General features: G+C 36.3%; 1 protein-coding gene across 2 annotated transcripts in view; it reads left to right on the forward strand.

Moving 5' to 3' along the window:
• msi (RNA-binding protein musashi) overlaps positions 1-24,306 on the forward strand; it is a 110,047-nt gene that overhangs the window by 53,207 nt on the left and 32,534 nt on the right. The window contains exon 2 of one of the 2 annotated variants that reach the window (XM_018112810.3): positions 5,150-5,194. The exons of the other annotated variant lie outside the window; for it this stretch is intronic. Coding sequence (XP_017968299.1) covers positions 5,150-5,194 — 45 coding nt within the window. The remainder of the gene's footprint in view (positions 1-5,149; positions 5,195-24,306) is intronic. 2 annotated transcript variants of the gene reach the window in all.

Consider the following 24,306-nt stretch of genomic DNA (forward strand, 5'->3'; position numbering starts at 1 on the left):
ATTAAATTATATTCATACTGCCAAACTGCGCAGTTTGTCCTCGTTGAGCTGCGCAAAATCGATGAGAGGAAGTTATTTATGCATACCTATAGATTGAGTATGTTGTTAAGAGTACGCAGTCTGATGGACTATATGAGCTATATGACAGCAAATAAGAATGTAAAGAAAGATGTAGGATAGTAGAGAAAAATATTCGATGTCAATTGAGAAGAAGAAAATAAATGTTGAAGAACTAAAAATATGCAAAGGGAGAGAATATGTTAAAAATTTTAAAAGTAAAATATTTATGTATAGTAGAAATCAAGCTTTAGTAATGACCAAACATTAATATTATTACATTTGAAATTCAGATTTTAATAATATATATTATGATATTTATTTAAAAAAAAAAAAAAAATTTTAATTAATTTCTTAGCAAATAACGCAACGGTTTCTGTACGCTGTAAACACAAGTCAATCCCATTGCAGGCAGAAATATGCAGCTCAACAATCTTAAACGTTTTTCATTTCCAAGCGCAGTTGCAAATATTTCATATGCAATTTTTGTTGCAAATGGAGAAAAATATATATACATACATATATCTGTATATACGTAGATTGACTACCATTTATATATTTATATTCTTCAACGCATATCTGGACTTTTCATATATGTTTGCAAGCTCATGAAAGATTGACGGCAAGCGCAATTATATATATTTTGCATCGAGCCAACGATTTATGTGGGGCGCGCTCTCAAGGTTAACTGCAACAAGCAAAGCGAACTGAAATAACAAAGCGACGAATGCATTGCAATTAAAATGCAGTTTATGGTTGCTATAATAATAATAATAACAACAACAACAACAACAGCAAATTGCAGCAACAACAAAAGTCGCGTAACCAGTCAACCTCAGAGCCAGGCAAAAGATACAATAACAACAAAAACAACAACAACAGCAAAGTGTAGTCTAAAGCCCCACAAGTATTGTCAGTAACAATTCGTCATTCATGGATTTATTCAAATAGACGTGTATATATATATATATTTACGTGTCTATATGTATGTATATATAGTTCACTCTGTGTCAGATTTGTGTATAAAGTGCGCTGCAACCCAGAACTGACAACAGCAACAAAAAAATGTACTGGACTTATAGAGTAAAAGCTGACAGGGTTGTCAAATAGCGCAAAAAGCTTAAAAATAGTGAAAAGAAATTTGCGACTTTTTGTGCGTAAAGTTCATATTGTCTGTCGAGCCGCTTAACTTTGTGAAAACTGAGAAGATTTTTAAGGATTATGCAGTGAAATTCATTGTTAACCCGATTCGGAACATTAAGCTGAAAGTTTTCCATATGAGGTAGATATTTAATTAATAAACACTTTTAGTCAAAAGAAACTGATATATGTATAAATTTTGCAATGCTAATATTCGTAATAGCTGAACAAACCTAAAGAAAGTTTTTTATGAAAAGCTAATTGTTATAGGAAAATATTTGAAACTACTCAAAAAGGGGAAAACTTGAGAAAGTGTTATTTATATATTATATCTTTTTATTAGAGTTGCACTCTAAATACTATTTGAACTGAATATATGTATGTAAGTAACATATTTATTAATACTTAACAACTTCAACATATATTATTAACTTGAAGCAGAGCTGATTTGCTTTCTTTTCCAAGAAAGCATTTAACTATCAATTTATGTCTGGTACGTAATGCGTGACTTCCACAGACCCTTTTCCCTCAACGCTTTTAAATCGATTATAGGCATGGCGTACATTTTAAATGCCGGCTGTTGGAAACGCCGCAGCAATTGTCAGATAAAAAATGTATAAGCATAAGCTGAAAGGCCGCTAAGGGAAAAGATTATATTTACACAGTTGAAAAGTCAGACACACACACATACGCACACACTCTCCTTCTCTCTCCCTCTACATTTAAATACATATGCGTATATATTTTATTTTTTATTGCAAACATTTAAGATTTTGTATACTAATTTAATATTTTATACTCCATTTCTTTGCAGGTAAGCTACAGCTCTGGTTGAGTGCTTGCATTGGGCGCAGCTAAGAGTCGTAAATATGTATTCGAGCTACATTTGCTCATATATTAATATATACTTATATACAAGAATCAACATTTAACCTTATCTTAATTATGATATCGAAACTCTATTAATGTATACAAACATTTATTATGAATAATAACAACAAGCTCCTCATCCATCCGCACCATTTGTAATTTGTATTTACTGTAGCTTGATTTATTTAACTTTTCAACAAAGAAAAAAAGCAACAACATTAACCATGTGTATACCCTAACCGCAACCAGAACAGCACACACCTCCGTCCCTCCTCTCACACCGAAATAACCAATTTTTGCTTTTATCTAGTGCAACAAATCGTGGCAGCTGTGGTGGGGCAGAGGCAAAGATTCTATTATATATTGTACATTTGCATAAACAATTTATGGCAGGAAATTAAAAATGCTTTTTGTTTGACAATTTGCCAAACATTTTGTATCCGCATTTAGGCAACAAGATTCGTAACATTTGCGCCAAATTGAAATGTAAATGCCAAAACTGCTGCCAGATAGACTTGATTCATTTACTTTTCGATTTTATTATAAGTTTTCTTATCAATCAGCTAATTTAAATCTAATGCGCTAATTATATTTTTGGTTTTAATTAGCTCAGCTAGAGTGAAATGCGCAATGATATATTCCAGGAGCTCCTCATATGAATACATTTTTTTTTTCTATTCATAAAATCTCACTTGCCTGATTTTTCTTTTTTTCGTATTTTTCGTAATATGCGAAAATTCATGAGTGCAATTTATGCTCCTAATTATGAGCATGCCACAGGCATTTTCCGCCTCATGCTTGCACCTCTCTCTCTCTGTCTCTCTCGCTCACAGTTTTCCATGCTCTTTCACTCATTAGCCTTTTCAGTCTAGAGCTCGAGAGATGGTGCTTGTTGACATTTTGGTGTCACGGATTTATTTGGTCGTCGAGCTCTAGCTAGCTAACAGGGTTTTCAGCCTGCGATGCGAATAATTAGGGTAGAAGATGCACAAGAGCTTGTGTCAGCTGAAAAAGGTGGGAAATGTGTTGGCGCTTTAAAGAGCTGTCAGCCGCAACGCATTAGAAATTTAAGCTCAAGATGTGTTGAATCTGTGTCACTTAACATGTGAGTAGAATCCTCTGTGATGTTAGAGCAGCAAATTGCTGAGAGCAACAAAAATGTGTTTATTTGAGGATTTTTTAGGTAAGGTCTTTAACATATTTTAGATGCTGTCATGAGATTAAAGCGCATTTATTTATAATTATAAACATCAGAGTGTATTCTAATAGAGTCTATATTTGTTTGTTTAAAACCACACAGCTGCTAATCTTATTAGCTATTATTCCAAAGAACAAAGTATATTATTTAAAACCAATATTAATTGGATTTCTCATAATTCCCATCGAACAATTTCATTTCAACACTGCAACTGCGGCTTAAAATTTGAATGCAACATTTTAACTAAATAATTTATAATTTACCACCATTAGCTAGTTGACAATTCAAGTTTCTCTTTGCGGTTTTAGCTTCTCATAATTGGCAGCTAATAAATTGAAACCAATGTAAAATGAAAGAATATTACGCATTCGCCCCATATGCCATCACAATTATAGATATATTTAAATTAACACAAAGAAACTAATATAAAATGTATGTCTATATAAATATATATATATAATTTGTATAACAATAATCATCGCTATTGTTGTTCTCTTTTCTAGCCATTTATTATACATATGTGTGTTGCTGTGGTCCTTGTTGTTGTTGGTGTTGTCTCTAAATGTTAATTATAAGCAGCTCATTTTAATAATATGTATTGCCTATTCATATTATAAGGGCTGTAGTCCTGTATGCATATATCGTATCTCTATGTAGTCTAGTTTTAGCTGTTGACTTTAACCCTGGCTCCACTCACGCCCCGCAAAGTATGCTAGCATAAATGGAACCTACATACATATATAAATTACATTTGGCAAATTATGTATATATATTATGCAAAATTTATGACAAAATTTATGCGCATAAATAAGCAAATACAAACACGAGCGAAAGCAGGGCTTAATTATTAAGCCTGCATCTGTATATGTTTATTAATACAACAACAAAAAAGTAACAATTTTTGTGTTTGATCAGTGTGAGAGTGCGTGGTATATATACATACATACATACATTATGCTATATGTAAATGGTTTGGTTTTGTAATTAAGTGTAATTAAATTCAATTGTTTTTTTTTTTTTTTTGGTTTTTTTTTTTGCTAGCCACAAACGTGTTTGCATTTTACATCAACATTTTTAACATCTCAAATAATATTTATTACTTATTTACTTATATATTTATAGCCTAACATGTAGTTGTCCCTGTTTTTGTGCGTACACTGTACAGGTTGTATTGTTTTCATGTGTAGTAGTAAATCATTTCGAATAGGAAATTGGAAATACTTGGACGCTGGTCGAAGTGTAATTGGAATTACATTTTGAAAATATTTATAAATTATTTTAAAACTATCTGCTGCTCCTCTTAACCATTGTAAATATCTATTACCAAGTTGTGAACATCTCTTAACAATGTTGAGAACTTGCGCATTTTGTAAATATAATGCCAATAATAGAACGAAATACGTAGTAGATAACCAATAATAACACGAATATTCCTGTTTCATTCAATCGAAAAGCATTCAAAACAAGTGGTCGGCCATACGATATGTAAATTCATTTTATATCCTTCCTTTATACACACAGACATACACACGCATATACATACATACCCTACATACATATACATTTAACTATGCATTGCAAAATGTGCAACCAGAATGTAGTTCGCATCTATAGACAGAAATAACATGTGCTCCCATCTCTCTTTCTCGCTCACCCCATAACCAACAAACCAAAAAAATTACAAAATAAAAGAAAAACAAAAAGTAAATTGCAAATATTTTTTGCCAATCCAAAACCAAATATCAAATACCTCCAAACTTCCCAAAAAACAAAAACAAAAATCGATAAAGTATAAACCGACAATAAAATCTACATAGAGAGCAATTGAAAATTTTTTATACCAGTGGCGACATTTTCTTTTCTGGTTCTTTTTATATATTGCAGGTTTCAGACACCAATAAAAGCGTTTGCCTGCCTGACAGCCACAAGGTAAGCTCTAAAGCTGCTACACCGAACACAATTATAAAATACCTTTAAATTCTATACATAACCAACATCTAATTACATTAAAACATCACCATTTTTTTTCATTAGCTAGTTGCATTTTTGTGTATACATCTATATATAAAGATATGTCTACATGTCGTTCGATTAGACTTGATTTGGTATTTAAACTCGATTGGCTAGCGCTCAAATGTGTTTTCAAATATTCTCAAATTGTTATTTCAATTAGATGAAAGTAAAACTGTAACCGAATTAATCTAAAATATATTTTCAATGTGTAGTAAATAAATATAGCTAAATAGTTTATGTAAACAACATTTTGTGTATTAAAAATGTTGTTTTGTTTGTCTAGAATTTATTGTTTGTTTGAATATGTTTTACTTTTTATTAATTTTGACAATATATTTTATGTCAGCATTTTACTGTAGCGTGTATTGTTTTATTTTAAATTTTAATCTTAAAATGTAGACTATATTTTGTGACACTTTTGTAAAACAAAATCTATTCATTTAGCATATTTCATCCTCTTTTCAATAAATTGTACCTACTCTAGCAATGCACACTTCATTTGAATTTCAATTCATAAATTTATTGGAATTTTCTAATGGACACTGCAAAGTTTCATTTATTATACAATATTTACATATTCTATATTCAACCTAGATCGAGTTGAAATTACAATGTAAGTTACAAGAAACTGTAATTGTTGATTGACTAGTGTAAATGGGCCAATTATATAATTGCTACTGTCTGAATTACCGTTATGCTTACAAAGCTGTCTGTTCATTTTGTAGCCAAAAAGGCGAGCAAGCATCTAAAAGGCATTTTAGGATGACAATAACTTGGTCAAGGATTGAGCCTGTAAAGGATAGCAATTAATTAGTGTGGCTCTGTTTGTTATTACAATTTTACGACCACACCCACACACACACACACACACGCATACATGTCCATATTCAACAGGTCAAACAGAGTCAGTTGGGCTGTGCAGGTAGATATTAGAACCCGTTTGACAATGTTTCAATCCGCAAAGACGTTTTAATGTTTCATAAATGTGTGCTACGTGTTTATGGACAACGGTGCGCGTGTGCGTTTGATTGTGTCTTCAGCTAACACTTGATTATTTGTTGTAATTTGTTGCTGGTAATGTTGGTCAGGCGTCACGTTTCGGTTGTTAAATTACAAAGGTGTTGTTCAGAGGGCCATTGAAGTGCCTTTAATGACCATACTAATGTATTATAGTTGTTAAATGTGGTATGCGCTGCGTATTTTCAATGATAAAAGCGACAACAATATGTTTCACATGACTCATTCGATTTGCTAAGAGAAAGAAAGCTGAAAGCGCTGACTTGAACTGAACTCAATGAACACTGAAGTGGGGAATGAGTTGTGTCTTTTAATGCTACTGCTGCCAAAAATCGATTTTCATTTCATTCACAGAAATATGTGGAAGTACAACTTACTGTCCACTTTTTAAGCCGAGCTCTAAACGTGCAGCAGATTTTCGCCTTCAGCTTTTCCGCAAACTGCAGCCAATACATGAAATTTAATAAAAACATTCAGAGTTTAAATATACATAAAACTAGAAATATAATTCTTTATAGAGTTAGACAGTTATGCGTTTCTTTTACGGTTTATTTGATTATCTTCATATTCATATAATCCTAATGTCTGCTCAAGTGACTCCTCCATGCTTAGAATTGTCAAGCGTATGGTAATTCCTTTGAAACTTTACATAATCCTGCTAAGCGTATATGAATTTATAGTAGCCAATGCTATGCAGACGCTATAAGTTTATCATCGAGCCAATTACACGCATGGACATACATAATTGAATAATCGCAATCGTAATCGGCGATAATGGCAAACAGTTTAGCGCACATATAACATCACACCATAAAAAAAAAACAACCTTGTGGGCGGGGGAGGGGCCATAACAAGCTCTGTTATATGCAGTAAAGGCGTCTAGCCTGCAGCACATGCACAAATGGAGAAAGAGTGAGATAGACTGTCAGACATGCAGCTGGCGTAGAGGGCACACAAGTCACAACACATGCACACGCACACACACACACACACACACACACACACACACACACACTCACACTCACCCGTGCACACTCGCTGTGTGGTATGCGCGATATTTTATCCGCTAATGTGCAATTATAAACAAATTTCGTTGTTTGTTATTTAAAATGCGGTAACAACAAAACAGTAGAAGGGGGAAGGTGAGACTAAACAACGCCTATTTGATGATTGTTGTTGGCGCAGTGGGTGTACGCTATAAATTCTGTGCGCATGCATAGTCATGCATGTCATGCAATGGCTTAGCGGGGACACAAACCTAGCAAGTGCAATTGGTCGCCCGATGCGTGCAGCTGCCACATTTGCCACATGTTCAGCTGTGGAAAAAACAAGCGGACATTGCAGGCGATCAGCTGGCAGCAAGTGCCTGTTGTTATTGTTGCTATTTAAGGTGCTAAAATGTCAGGCTTAACAAAATGTTGTAAAACACGCAAACAATTGCCGCTGAAAACTGAAAACTGAAAACTGACATCCGCAATTGTGCAATTTAATTGCTTTGCAATTCATATCATGTTGTTGCTGCTGTTGCGGCAGCAGCTGCTGCACCAAAAAAGTAGACTACACGAAATTCACTGCGATTGCGAAACAATAGCTGCTTCAACCGGGTGAACCAAACAACAGGTAAGCCGAGCTGGGCTGGCTGGCATAGCAGCTGATAGTGCACAAATTCCAAACAAAATTTGCAACAGAATTTCAAAGGGAAAGCAGATTTTTATGTGGAAAACGGGAATACATATATATAGAGGAATGCAGTTAGTTCAGTTTGAGTGTGAATTGCTACATCACAAATTGAAAAAAAAAAAGATTTTTCGTGTAATTATAATAATATTAAATAATATAAAACTGAATAATATTAATAAATAATACTAATAATTAAAATAATAAATAATAATATTAATAATAAATAATAGTATTAATAATAAATAATTGTGTTAATAAAAAATAATAAATATTAATAATAATAATAAATAATAATATTAATAATAATAATAAATATTAATAATAATAATAAATAATAATATTAATAATAATAATATATAATAATATTAATAATAAATAATAATAGTCATCATGACAAATATAAATATTCATAATAATAATAAATAAAAATATTACTGATTTTAAGTTTTGTTAGATTAGATGATAAATCTTTCACATATTTTAAAAATAAATAGTCTTACCTATCTTACAATTTCTGCTTGCAAGGATTTGTATCAATTGTTCATGTTTAATATTATTTATTAAACAATTCATTCATAGTTTATTTCACTTTGAAGTGGAAACATCAGTGAGTAATATCATCAAATGGCAAGCTAATAAAATTTTGATTATTCCGATTCAGTAATTTAATTCTCATCAACAAAGTTCATTTACGTATTACAATTGACTCTGAAATAATTGTCAGCGAGATTTCAGTTTCAATTAAGAGTCTAAATTTCAGATCCGACAGTACAAATACTCATACAGTACAAATACTCTACCACACATTCATTTCGAGCAGCAGAGCGCTTAATGGTAATTCAATTAAATCTCGTTTTTCATGGCATGGAAATGCAATCGAAAGTGGCTGGAATTTTTGTTGACCAACCTGCAGCACACTGACACATATAAACAAAAGTTGAAACACGCTTCGACTGTTTCAATTATCGTCACCCCGTTTGGCCTACAATTAAAAGCGTCCACCCAGTATTTTTTGGTTTCCAATTTATGTTGTTTTTGGGTTTTCGAATTTTCCGCTAGTGACCAAAAAAGCCGACAGCACGTACTCCTGGAATTTTCCCACAGGCTGTGTGTGTTTTCCTTTTGTTGCTGAAAAGGATTGTTTTGTTTTCTTTTTCTTTTTTTTTGGCTGTTTGTTAAACAACTTCCGGTCCGCGCGGAATTTCAGTTTGAGGGCAGCTTTAATTACGCGTCAGTTGCAGCTACAGTTCTTAGTTTAACTTCTGTTGTTTGTGTTTTTATTTCCGTTATGTTTACTTCGTATACATTCTTCCGCTTTCGTTCTGTTTGTCACCTTGTTTATAATTTTATCGTGTCTCTGTTTGTATTTACGCACTTGACTGCAATCTAAATTTAGAGTTTCTTTAAAAATACTATTGAATGGAATAGACAAGCGAAAAATAAAGTAAAATAAAAACCGAAAAGTTAATGAATATCTGGTAAATATACAAAATAATTAATATATGAAAGTTAAACAGAATGAAAACTCTTCAAATTAATTTCTCTATACATTTGGGGAACAGAAACTTTATCTTGTTGTTAAATCTTTCGAAAATGAAAATATATTTTGATTTGCCTTCCACTCAGCCAAAAACTTGATAATTACGAAAATATATTACGCTCTGTTTAATTTGGCAAATCTGCCTCTGGTTTTCTGTCTGCCGCTGCCTTCACTTCCTTAGGAATTTCCCAACGGATGAAGTTGGTTTGCTCATTTTACTTAACTTGTATTAATGAGAATGGCTTTAACTTGGGCAGGCATAATGTGAGGCTAAGCACATGCCATTTTTAGCAATGAACTTGGCCAAGATCTATTAATCAATATAAGCAGTAGCTCCATTAAGTTTCCGTGCCCGCGCTCGTGCTCCTTGGCCATTCACAATCCTCGGCCACTTAATTTCCTTCACAGCGCTAATAATTCTCGATAGCCGATTGTCGATTGCCAAAGGCCCAACACTGCGTACAGTTCATTTCCTTGCATGAGCGCAGCAAACGCACAGCACCGAACCGAACTGTTCAGAATTTAGATGTGCTCGCCCCTCCCTTGGGTCCCTTGTGGGGGGCAAATATCCAAACGTCCATTTTTGGCAATTACAAACACATTGAATTTTCAATTCAGATGCTTGACGTGAATTCGAAAATGCTGCCAACAACAATAGCAACAACAACAACAACAACAGCAACAACACGCGATACTGTGATTTGAAGCGAGGCATTCGAAAAGCGAAGGGCACATTTGACATTTATGACGCATACGCCGTGTATGCCCTAGCGATTAGAGATGGACTGATTTACAATGCGAGCACGAGCTGAGAATGCTGGAATGTCGACTCCAGTCGGATTGTGTTGATTTGAAGTGGTTTTTGATTTGGTTCAAATTGAGGAAACATCGTATGCTTACATGGTTTAAGGTCGCTATTTAATTATATTGTTGTTAATGTCAGGTTTAAGCCATGTAATTGTTATTTGATGCAAGCATGCTTAAGTCTACAGCTATTTTACCTAATTTTCAATTCTGTCCCTATCTGTGTTCAGTTGCCTTCAATTGTAATTCCATCTAATCACGCACGAGCTAAGCATTTAGCCCAGCACTAATGTCCATTCGATTGACTCAGTTGAATGGTATACGTCTCTCGTTGAATGACGATGATGATGATTGTTGGTGATGATGATTTATGCATTTGTAGCGCCTTTAGCGATAAGTGTTTTATGCAAATTCCTGTAACGTGCTTTCAATTTGTAGGGCTTGTTGTTGCTATTTGCTGGCTGAAAAATATGCAAATGTGCGCCTCATAATTTTGTGTCAGGGAAATTACCCAAAAATGAACTAACTAATGTACAATGTGTGTGTGTGTGTGTATTAATGTATATATGTGCAATTGTAGCACGCTTTGCTCACCTTTTTAGGTTAAGTAAGGGCGTGGCTGGGGTGTTGTGCCATGCGAGTTGGCCCACAAACTTTTCTTCTCGCAAAAGTTTAAAGCACTGCAGCAGCAGCAGCAGCGGCAGCAGTAACAACAGCAAAGCCAACACCGACACCAACAGCAATTGAGAGAAGGCCAACTTCGGTTCTGGCCAAAGTTTACAGCGCACACATGACCCATTAATAAGCGCCATGGCGTTTGCTGCGACTGCAGCGGGCTTTTTGTCTGCTTGACGCCTTTTGGTCATTTCATTTTTTGTTGGCCCGCCCGCAGCGCGTGGCCAGCAGCTCACCGCCCCCCACCACTCTCTTGAAACACTCCCTGCCCTTCGAGCAAATGGCGCTGTGCCCTCTGCACGCGTTGTCGCCATAAATTTTGGTCATGATTTTGGTGCTGCTGCTGCTTCTGGTGGCAAAGTTTACACTTCCTACTAATTTAAATGCGTTTATCTATTTGAAAATGTTCAAGCAGACGCACACTTCACTGCACATAGAAGGAAAATGGATTTGCGGAGTTAGAGCAGCGAGACAATTGGCCAAAGAGCCCAGCAAACTGGGTGACTTCAGCTAAAGCTTCTTATAATTAATGCGCTTAGAATAAATCAATAACTTAGACCTTATTCAAATCGAGCAAGGAATTATTCATCCTTTAAGGGTAACAGAAGCCAACTTGTAGTTCATTTTAGCTAGGAATTATTTCAGATGAAGCACTTTTATTAGATCATAATCTTCATTAACTGTGCTGAGAGCTTGAAAACTTCCCGACCCATTTTCCTATATCTCTGAACAGATAAATATACAACGCAATATAGGTTCAATTTTCCACATGACCTAAAAGCATTTGAAATCAATGCACATTATCTGATTGAAGGCAATAGATGAAGGTCAGTGTATAGGTGTGCAGTCACGCTGTCAATAATGTATCACCCACACCGTGTGGGTATAGATAACGTACTTAATAGATGCCCGTTATAGATACCAGATAGTATGAGTGCATACCCGTAAAGTAAATTATACGCAGACGCTGAACATCAACGGTGAGTCAATGATAATGAGTCAAAAAGCGGAAACTATGAATAAATTTGCATAATACGCCGATACACACACACACACACACACACACACTTGCAGACTGCCACAAGCAAGTGCACACATTCACACATGTGAGCTACTTGCTATGCATGCGACGTAGAGCTGTGGCATCCACAATTGGTGCGGCTAGGTCAAATGTTTGCGGCTTGAAGCCTGATGTGGCACCAAGCACAATTGCTTGCCATTGATAACGCATTATTGCAACGCTTTAGCTTTAATTTCATACACTTAGATGGGTAAACATGTGTACTCTAAAGAAGATTGAGTTCACAACAAGCTTTAACCATAATCCAATGGGTTTTCATATTTTGATATTTAAAGCTCAGTCCATTTGACGTCATTCAGGCGACAGAAATTCAATTAAACTTTTGTCAAACTTCCATCCGCGCAACAGAAAACATATACACACATGGTTATGAAAGCACTCATCCCCTTGTCTCTTTTTCTCTCTCTCTCTCTTCCCTCTCCCCTCTCTCTTTTTCTGTTCATTTTATGTATAGGTGAAGCATCCGCTTTGGCGTTCAGTCAACATTCCCTATGCACAGTTTGCAATCCGGTGCGCCGTGCTATTCAAATAGTTACGTTTAACCATTTAGAACTCCGGTTTGCCAGGTCGTTCTCAGCTCTCGGGCTCGACGAATATTAAATAAATATTTAATGTGCATTAATTGCGAGGTCCACAAACTGTAACTAAAGCTAATTTTGCCTTTTCTGCTATGTATTATGAATAACGAATTATGTTTATTCACAAATTCTATGCTCAGTAAAGACGAAAGCTTAATTTAGCTTATTGTTGTGACATTTTTAGATTCATTTTGTAATAAATACAAATGTTTAAATTTTAAATACGTTCATTAATTAACATGCACTGGATTTGCCATTCTCTTCAGGCCTCTTAAAGCTGCATCGAGACTATCAGTCAGCCCCTATGGACTGTGACATTTGAGTTAATATTGAAGACAAATGCTTAAAGTTCTGTGCGAAAGGAAGGCATGACGCCTAATGAATGGTGGCCCCGTGGCTCGGAAGAGAAGAAGCAGCTGGCAGCAGATGCCGCTTTTCAAGTTAATTAAGTTAGGAAAATTTACTGTGTGTCTGGGCAGAGAAATTCAGCTGAATGTGGCTAGCTTTAAGTGTGCGCCAAACAGTTTGCGCCTTTGGCCAGAGCGGTGGGGGCGTGGCTAATAGAATTTTAATTAAAGCTAATTGAAAAATGTATGCAAACAAAATTTTAAATACGTTTTAAAGCGAAACTTAAAGCTGCCAAAATATAAAAAAAAATGTCAGAGAATGGGTAACTGTGGATTAATAAAAAAAAAGTCAGACAGTATAATTACCTTGAACTAACTAATTAAAACACCCAAAGAGGTCGAATAACTCAAATAATTAAGGAAACTTTCGCAAATCGACTTTTAATTAGTTGGAAAATGTAATTCCAAAGTTTTCCAACGAACTTGCAAATTTGCTAATTTACAGGGTATTTAAAGAGTTCACATAAATATTTAACTAGCCACACAAAATAGACAAATGAACACACACACACATACACGCTTACGGAAGAGCGCACACACATACGCACGCTCACTCACACAAAAGAGAAAGGAGCGGCAAAACAGAACGCAAGCTCATGTTATTCTACATTTTTCTTTTATACCAAGAGTGAATATACTTCTAGGTATATTTTTTTATGCATATATATTTAGACAAGCTTCACAAAGAGTAGAGTATCGGTTTCAGGATGTGTGAAGTATAGCTTGTGGTTTCGTATTTAGCTCAGTTTTCACATAAAATATCGACTTACAAGCACTCTACAAAGTAAAACTTAAAAAGTAACTGGAAAGATAATATCATATATGCAAAAATATATTTAAATTGAATAATTGTTGCTATTAATCTCTATTTGGCATGGAGGAGTAACTTGAGTATGTCACATGTTTGGTATGATGCACTTCATGCCATTCACCAAGTTCATTTACAGGGTATTGAGCATCAGACATTGCCCATCATTGTGCCGCAACAAAGAACAGCAAAATCCTGTCAGTTTTACAATTGCTAAAGCTGTCTGTCTGCTGTGCTCTGTTGCCTGCTTATCAGCTGTGTTAGACCGCCCCCCCCTTTCCCCCTCCCCCGCCCATTTTCAGAAAATACTTTTAGGCGTAAAAATGCTCGACCATGTTACGAAAACATTGCTGGCATTTTTATACCGCCAGCTTTTCCAAGCGGTTCATTGCACTTGACCACGCCCATTCTGTAAAACGCAAATTGCAATGCGCCAGACTTTTATTACACGGAAATGACTTTGGCGTGGATTTGCGTGGGTTTTGCGCAGTGGTGGGGCCCGGCTAGACGGTCGAAGTTAGCAGAGCCTCTTCCCCAAACATAGAAAAGGAAATATGCATATACATACATATAGATATATTTATATGTATATATAGGCACGTGTTTTATAGGCGCTACAATTGTCGCATGTTCAAAGGCAATAAAACGACTTTTGAGTTTTGGCAAATCCGAAAAGCCAAAAATTTCCGATTATGGCAGCTCATAAAAATGCTTGGACTAGAAGTTTTCGCTGCCCCGTTGATATAGACATTTATTTATGACGCTTGTTATTGTTCAGACTTTTCTTTTTTTTTTCTTAGGCATTTTCTTAGGCAGTCGTAAAAATTCAATTATGCGCTTGTAGGCGTGACAGCGGTGCAAACAAAATATGATCCATCATAAAAAGAAAACAAGTACAATTTTATATAAATAAATAATGTAGACATTATTGAGGGAGGTGCTCCTAAGTGTGTCAGCGTTTTTATGTGCCACATCCTTTTGGCTTTGACACACATGCAAATTACATCTGCTGCTTCAAACACGCTGCTGCATGAATGAATGAATGCCTTGACAAAGGCTGTGAGTGCAGGACTTTTACCAAAATGCAGATGCATGCTTTAATATGTGCATACAATGGAGAGCAACAATGCAAAGATGTTTCCGGCAAAGTGAAGTGAATAAAGTTGAATATAATAATACAAAAATGTTAAAGATGGAAACATAATAGGAATATCTTGTTGAAAGAAATATTTGTAAATAAAATAACTTTTTAATGGGTGCTATGGAAAACAAAGAATACAAATAATAATATATTGTTGTTTTCTAGAATTTATTAAAACAAAGATTACTTTATTAAGAAACTTCTATAGCTAAGTTATATTTAACATAAATTGTAAAGGAATTAATAGGCCCGTTTAGCAACACTGATCACATTCGATTTAAGAGAAGTTGGAAAATAATTCTGAAATATAAAATTGATAAATATTTACAAACTTCTATAGAAAGTGTTTTCATTTTTAAAGAATTAAACACTGCTCAAGCTTTTATGCATATTACAGGGTATATAACGAACAGCTTTACCCCTCACGGGGAATGAGAACTCCAAAAGAGCATGTATAACAACTTGCCATAACTTATATTCCCAACACACACATTCTTGAGACATCATTGTAGACACACACACATACCCTCATTTCCTCCTGCATACAAAGAAAGCAGGCAAGCAATCCGAAGTTTCAGTTACGCTAGCTCCATTTCAAGCTTCGCTTGGCAGTGTCTACAGTTATTAACCTCTTTGGAGCGCTCTTCATATTCAGCCCTCCCGGTTTGCCTTTCGCCTTTCCCACTCACTTTTTCAGTTGATGAACTATAAGCTCTTAGCTGCTTATGTATGCATGTGTCTGTTGGTGTGGTTGGGTGTGTGTGTGTGCGCTTGTGTTTGTGCATGCAAAATTGTAGCATACTTTTATGCTGAGCCAAAGGACCGCCTTCGAGCGGCGCCTTAAGAGCTAAGCTAAGCTAAAGGCCGCACTTGTTTGCATTTGTATGGCTTTTAAGGCAGCACATAATTGACTAATGCCGGTTTAACGTTACAAGATACACAAACACACACACACACACACACTGACAAAATGATAAAGCTGATTGACAAGCCTTACGATTTTGACATGACCCAGAATTGTGGTTGATGCTTACCAGAGCCAATGGCAGAACAACATTGATACCAATCGAGCGATACTCACTGTGACAGACAGGCAGACAGACAGAGACTCAGACTCAGTCGGGCAATCAAGTTAGTTAACATCCTGACTGATTTCGCACTGTGGGCAAAACAATTTAAAAGCAGATTAATGCTCGATATGTTGCATGCATGATGTATATGTTGCAACATCTATTCAACTTGGAAATAACATTCAAGTTGTGGAAGTATTTAATAAGATTTTCAATTGTAGCTCGTAGATCAAAGATCGACATGGGTGAGAAATTTGAATTCCTGAATAAAATTCCAGGGCTCATCCGCTAATTGACTTTTCATTAATTTTAAATGCGAGAAATTTAAGATTGAAAGCAATTATGCTTGCTTCTGAATGATGTGTATAATTTTAGCATCACAGTTCCTAATTAGTCTCACAGTCCATATATATGCTTTTGCAATCCACTCTGGCAAATTGCTCACATATCTGGCGTGTCAATAGAGCGTGAGCGAGAGGGCGGACAACTGACGATCAAATCCCAAATATGTCAAGTCCCCTGCACCAGTCCGCTCATAATTGTGGCTGCTGCTGCTCCTCTCGAATGACATGTTTGATAAATTGCTTGATTAATGGACGCGTGTGCGATGCGTAAATACAGTTTAAGGACTTTTGCAGTCAACTTTTAGGCAGGCGAGCGCTTACAATATCAATGAGTAAACATAAAGCCTCAGGCCAGACAGGACATTACGGACAGCAAACGGCAACAGGATGCAGTCATGCTTCATATATGCGTTCGTCACATTAAAAACAAAGTGAGTTTTTTTGCTCACTCCACGTTGCTTTACTTATTTAACCAATGCCACGCCCACGCAGCAGCCTCCAACGAAACGTCAGCTGCGCAGCGCTCTTCATAAATCAAAACGAATGCCGCACACACACACACATGCACATGCACACTCACCCACACGCAGACATTTCCGGGGCGCTCATTAAAAAATGAGCGCCACTTGGCAAAGGAACAAAAATTGCATGTCCTCGCTTTAATATGCATATGCATGTGCAAGTGGGTTGTTGCGCCAAAAGGATGTGGACTTGTTGCAAGTCCTGTGGCAAACTCCACTCGAAAAGAAAAAGTAAAAACTGAAAACTGAAAACGAAAAAACTAACACGTCATAAATCTTGCACAAGTATCCTTAAGCGTTTCTCTTTGCCACAAAAACTCATCACATGATAGTAAAGTGAAGCAAACGAGTATCTACAGCTAGTCGAAACTATAATACCCTCTCTCCTATGTATACATACAAATCTAGAAATATACATATATGAATAAATAATTTAACTAGACTTTTCCGACTTAGCTAGGGTATCTCATATGCTGTCGGAGGATCAAGTAACTGAATTTTAAGTCTGCGGCTGTCTGCACTATTTTGTTTATTTCTCTATTTTTGTGTTTTTAATTTCATAGTCCGAACACAAAGGCCTTCAAAAGTTGTGAGACTATGTTTATCTGTTTGCTTAAGTACATTCACTCTGACATATGCAACAAGACGAGAAATATTATGCTAGCATACACACTCACATACACATAGCGTGTGCTTAGCCCGTCCTCTTGCTATCTCTTTCTAAGCGCAGCTGTTGCCTTCAAAGTTTGGTTGGTTTTCTTAGCTTTTTTTGGTGAAAAAGGAGGAAAACTGTTGCCACTAGAAATCAAATTTTGTGAGCTCGAGAACTAGTTGAAGCCCGTTGAAGAACTCGCTACGTGCATTGCTTTTTGTGCATGTGCTCCTTGCGCAAGCCCCTATGTGACTGGCAGTCTTGAATAATGCTGCAAAAGTTTGTTCAAGTATTGGCAGCAGCAAGAGCTCCCTCAGCATAGCTACGCATAATCCGTCAAATCAAGAGCGCAACAGTTGTGTACTCTAGTGCAACTAGTTCTGAAGCCCATTTCAACTTTTTAAATTAGTGCAGCTGATTGTGGAAAATATGCCAGAGTTGCAAAACCCATCTCTAAAACGTGCTGATATTGTTAGCAAAAATAAAATAAATACTAAAAAAAATCAACCCCATTAGATATACATTTCTTTCTGCCACTCCCTCTCCGTTTAGCCGTTTCTGATGACTCTTAAACTTCCGCCATTCATTTGCCGTTGCGCTGTTGTCTCCAGTTTCCCTTTTTCTCATGTACTTAGTGAATTATCTTCCCTCGGTTTATTTTACTCTGAACAACAAATCCAACGAACAAGCATCATGCCTCCCTCTCAACCCGACGCTCAAATGCAATTTGCTGCATAATCGAGTAAAACTTGGCCCATAAGCTGTTTATGAAGACTCTGTAGAATATAAAATACTTGAATTCTCTTGAATGATGAGAGCCGTAGTCGTTATTTTATCTCATTAGCCTTCTCATTATATGAATATATAGATATATATATTTGCATTATCCCTCCATTATAATCGCATTTCTTTTGTTTCTCGCTCGCTGTTGCCTCTTGCGGCTTAGTATCTATTGATAAGCCGTGACCAACTGTCGTTTATGTGGGTTAAGCACTTGAAAACGTTAAACAAATGGGTTACACGTAAAATGATTTCAAAGAGAGCTAAAAAAAAAAAATATAGAAAAGGAAAGAAATTCACTGGATTTATGTAAGCACATTAGATGTTCTCTCGCTCTAAGCTCGACAGCTTGTTATCTTTGCTCTGTTTTACTCACTTTGTAATGCTCACACGCTTGCTTATCTTCTGTATGGGCAAAAAAAAAACCCTGTTTCGAGTTGTGCCAAAGGTAGCCAAACAGGCTGCAGCACAAAAAAAATATCTGGCAACGTGTCGTATACGTATACGTATATTAAAGATTATTATTTTTCATTTAATTTTCATAATGGTTTGAGGCAAAAGTTGAAACAGTGCCAGTTTCCTTCTCATGAATATATGTGTTTATATATAGCGTATGCATTTAAATGTTATCAAATTATCTACTTAATTTTCGCTTAAAGAAAGCCTGAAAAAAATACTCTCTTATTTTATATATTATTTTTGTTTTTGGTATTTTACTTTAATATTTAATTGGGGCTTTTAAATGAAATGAATGCCAACAAGTCCCAGGCAACTTTCGGTGGGCGCTACTTCGGATTTAATTTGGATTGTTTCTTGTTTTCCTCCCAGTTCATGCGATTCTGTAATTGGCATATTAACGAGTTCTCCAGCTTGCAGGCATGAGATGAAAGTAAAAACGTGCGCTACTGAGTTTGGATTTAGTTCAAGTGTTTTACCTGGATCGTTAGACGGTCTGCAAACAAATATAAAACAAGTAAGAACGAGCCTTATCGATTGCCGCCTGCGCTTTGCATTTATGCAGAGTCTATCAAAAATTAAATTATGAATGCAAATGGCAACAGCTACATATATAGAATATATACATATATATATTAAAGTGCCTCAGAACAATTCAATAACGTTTGACATCAATAATTAAGCAATTAAACCTGAAACCGCAAAGCGCCAGCAAAAAAAAATTCAATTTACATATCACAAAAAAATAAAAGAGGAGAAATTGTCCTTTTGCTGGGATTGCTTAATTTTTGTGCTGCATCGAAATACACACTCGCGCCATGCAATTCGAGTAAATAAAAGCGACCCATTGTGAGTGGGGGAGTACTAAAAATATGCAAAAACAAAGCAAATGAATTAAACCGAAATAAAACTTGGCGGGAGAAACGCCAGTAAAGGTCAAAAAAAGAAAAATAAAACTGTGGTTGAGCATTTTTCGTTTACCCAAAGTGGAGAAGAACCCCAAGCAAAATCAAATAGACGCACACGAACCGAAGCTGGGGACACTTTAAATGAAACAGACTTGGACACATGGCACATGCAAGCTGCCCAGCTATGTTTGTCTGTGTGGGAGAGTGTATTTGGTTGAGTGGTTGGGTGGCTGAGTGTCGCTGGATGGTTGGTGTCCTGCTCTGGCCCAAAGTGAATGTCATTGTTAAAAGTTGTTAGCTCGAGTTGAACGGCTTGAGGTCGTCCGATTACAGCTTGCCATGGCAAAAATCATATTGCTTGTGCAATGAATTATAATGTATGGCACTTCAATTTGTATTGTGGCTGAATCCATCCCCTGCTGCCCATGTGCATTTCCTATCTCATTTGAATGTGCTTGTGTGTGTGTGTGTGTGAGGCAGCTGCAGCTAAACGATATTCTGTTTAAATTGCTTCATTGCATTTTTACTATTTGCTTAACAGATATTGATTGACCACTTCAGTGTTTTACTAGAAACTTTTCAACAGTTCGGCAACGAGATGAAGTTTCAAGAATTTTTGGCATGAAATTGTTGGTAAATAGAGCAAACGTATTTAGTGATTGAAAAAGTTGAGCATGGAATGAAAGTGTTTCTATGTTGTTCATTTGTAGCAGCTCTAAAAGCTACTTATATACATTAGGATTAACGGAAGTATGCCGAAATTTCGTGGAAATGCTCAAATAAGTTGATAAGTCCTAAATGCGAAAAGGGTATTTACTCATAAGCCGATTGAGGCATTAATGTAATGCATTTAAAAGTATTTTGCATTTTGTTATTATAGATTAAAAATTGGTTCATTGTGCTTAAAATTCATTCATGTTGACTGAATGAGCTGACTATTTCATTTGCTGTTGCTCATTTCAATCAGAGTGTTTAAACTTTAATGATGTGGCTCCTCATCATAGATCTAAACGGAACCATTATTGAAAACCATTCTCTTACGGAATATGCAAATGTTGACTATTCAATTCAACTCACTTAATATTGACATCTACATTCATTGTCAATTATAATAAATAAATCATTTTAGCCTCATTTGAATGCCACTACGTTTTATTTCTCAGACTGTTTCCCGAAATACTAGAGGCATATATATTTAATTAATCAACGCAAATTGGAAGACCGACGTGCCAATAGCTATAAATGGCAGCTGTCATGAAATACGCCGCGTTGCACATGGCGTATGCGCATTTTATTGGCTTAACCTCATTAAAGGCATCAAGAAAATCCAAAGGCAACTCAAGGGCGAACATTAGCTTAATTAAATAACGTATACGGCAGGCGCAATGCTGCAGTGCTGATTGGGCCAAAGAATAGCTAAGCCAAAGGCCCAAAGCCCAACCTGAAGGCGTTGCCAGATTGTGCCCGAAAGTCAACTTTTTAATGGGCAGCACTTGAAGGCAACAATGCCAATTAAAATACCTCGGGTATGATGGAGTGAGCGAAGAACGATTGCTCTCTCTGGCTCGAAGCATAAGAGTTGAGTTTTTCAATCAACTTTCCGGCACGCACACACCAACACACACGCACTCACACACATACAGTCTGGCTTGCTAATTTATTTAGCAATTGGCACGTAAAGGGTTAATCGTCTGCCAGTCAGCACAAAAATGCTTGGCCCCTAAGTACACACTATATCGCATATCGATCGACTGTGCATAACTAGCACATGCTTAGCGCACTTCTCTATCATCAAATATGCCCAAAAAGAGGGAAGCAGAAAAACACCCTTGAGGTACCAGCTGTTCCTATTTCCACTGCTTGTTGCTGTCTACTGTGGCTTCACACTTTGGTTCAACACCTTTTCGGCAACGCCTCTTGCATGTTTGTTTGTTTGTTTTGGTCTGGTGCTGCGGGCTGTGAGCCTCGCAGCTCATTAGGACAAGCCGAAAGTGAGCCCTAACAAAATAATAAATAATAAATAAATAAAAATAAAGTAAAAATATCCCCCTTTTCGGGCGCCTGGCAAATGTCAAGTCTGCTCTTTGGATTATTTAAATATAAATTAAAAATCACTCATACGCACCAGTGCCACATATTGAAGCAGTAGCAGCAGCTGTCGCCTGCATTTGCCCAACTGCGGGCTTTCGCAATACATGTTGCATAGACTAAATGAACTATATATAGATATATGTATATATGTATATATATGTATCTACGTATAGCTTTATAAATAAATCAATTAGGCAAACAAGCAGACAGTTTGAACGCTTTGAAACCTGCCAAGCCAAAACCAATTTTCTAACTATTTGCAGCCAGTTTGAAACAATAAATTTTGTTGCCGGCGAGCTCGGGTTAAAAGTCTCTATATATGTATATATATTATGTATGTGTGTGTATGTGTGTGTGTCCATATTGACTTTTAATTTGTCTGTGTGGAAGGTAACTGTTGTCCACAGCTGCCACAAGGTAACTTATGCTCGTTGCTGCTACATGGAGTTCTCTTATTTTATTACGCCCGCTGGACAACAAACTGGACGCCAATTGCCATTTAGTCTAGTCGTTGTTTCTCCTTACTTGCCTTCTTTAACCATTTTTCACGTTACTGCTTGTCACTTTATCCATTGGCAATTGACTCAATTAGTCAATTAGTCAATTAACTAGCAATAAAAATTACTTTGCTGAGGGTTTTTTAATTGCCAAGCTGATGGCTCTATGAAGATCGCTTCACATCTTCCTCAAGATGTCTCAGCTATAATTATGTAGCTAATTATTTACGCTTTTAGTTATCGATATACTCTTGCTTTAAAAATGCCCTGAAATTATATTTGTATTTAGTAATTAAATTGCTGCAAAAAATCTTAAAAATTTCACTGTTTAATCACAGCTAGAAAAGCTTCTTGTATATTTCTCTAGAGTTTTTCCAGTTTACTTGCTCAACCAAAATAAATTGCTGAGAATAGAAGCTTCAGCTTCCTATAAATCGGATTTTCTTAAGTGCTACAACTCATATTCACCACAACTACAGCTATCATTCAGACATTTCTGTGAAATTCACTCGAAGCTTGCTCTTCCGTTCTCATTAAATACTAAAATAGTATTATTTTCTCATTTTGCAAAACTAAACTAAACTCTCGACTCTGACCTTTTCAACTTTACATTTATACTAAGCATATTGTCGGCTTATGCTTTTCTGCTTGGGCGTAGAGAAATTGGTTCAATCATTTCCAGCTTTTGTAAGTGCCTTCTGTCAAATGTTCTATATCAAATTGGTATTTTAGTTTTTATAGCTTCGACTTGACTTCTTCTTCTAGATGCTGAGCACCAAACATTTGCCAATTGGCAAACGAAATCCACATAAATCAAAGCCAAAGAAAAACTATTTTTTATTTGTATTTGGAATCTTTTCTGGAACCTGCAATGAACCTGCAACCCCTGCAATACGCTTGGCGCTCTTAAAACTTGTTCCCTTGGCCGCTTTACAAAATTGCCAGCGTGTAAAAGTCTGATTCTTACCCTACATCTGAAATTTCTCTCCCTCTCTTTCTTTCTCTGTCTCTTTCTCTCTGAGTACCTGTTCTGGTCGCTCGCACAAACACGTAATCAAATAATCCAATTTGCTTGCACAAAAACTGAAACTTTTTACGTCGTCGTAGGGCTTCAGTTGACGTCGCTCCAGCTAGTTCTCCAGCCAGGTAGTCCGCCACTTGAAACTTACCTATCCACCCACCCTCACCTCACCTTTGTCGCACTAATTGTTTGAGTGTCTGTGTGGATTTTGCCAAGTTTCACATTGAAATTAGGCACAAGTGCTGTTCTAAACTGTAAACTGTAAACTTACATTTGATATTTCTTTGGTTGCAATAAGTTAATAAGAATAGATCTAGTTGCCTTTAATTTTGTATTGCCCAAGTGAGTTTGCCCTTTAAGCTCTTTAAGTTCTCTGGCCACTGCTTCTGCACAGCCACACAACGTCACCTGCTGTGTGTCACCTTTCAAGGGCTGCGAATAGACGTCATGCTGCCGTTTTGGTCAACAGCTATACCCATTTTGGTTTCAGCCATGCTGTTACTTTTCTTTGTCTGTTTGCCAAGCATTCACACGCGCTACGCACACACAGAGAGAGAGAGAGAGAGAGGGAGAGACACACACACACACATATGCACACATCATATATAGAGCATTTTGTGTAACTTGTGCTGGAATGTGTTTCATTGGTTCTATGCCCTGTAATTTAAGAAGGACATTTCTCGGGTAGCATATACAGTAGGGCTCAGTTATAACGACTCAATTTGTAAAGTTCATATGGCTATTGCAAAGAAAATTCTGGTTCTCAAAAGGTATCTTGAGCATCGGCATAACCGGATTCTATTGCATATTTGTAGTACACACACCTATTCACACTCGGGCAAAAGTCAGGATTTGCTTAAATATATAGCATCAGTTGCTTTGAAACATTTTACAGGGTATTTGCCAGCATTGAGCATTCCTTTTTTTCCCTTATTTGCTGCAGGTCAACAAACAAGC

Source organism: Drosophila navojoa, chromosome 2 (assembly GCF_054131105.1).
Source record: "Drosophila navojoa isolate 15081-1374.11 chromosome 2, UAZ_NAV_1.0, whole genome shotgun sequence".
Classification (NCBI taxonomy): Eukaryota; Metazoa; Arthropoda; class Insecta; order Diptera; family Drosophilidae; genus Drosophila; species Drosophila navojoa.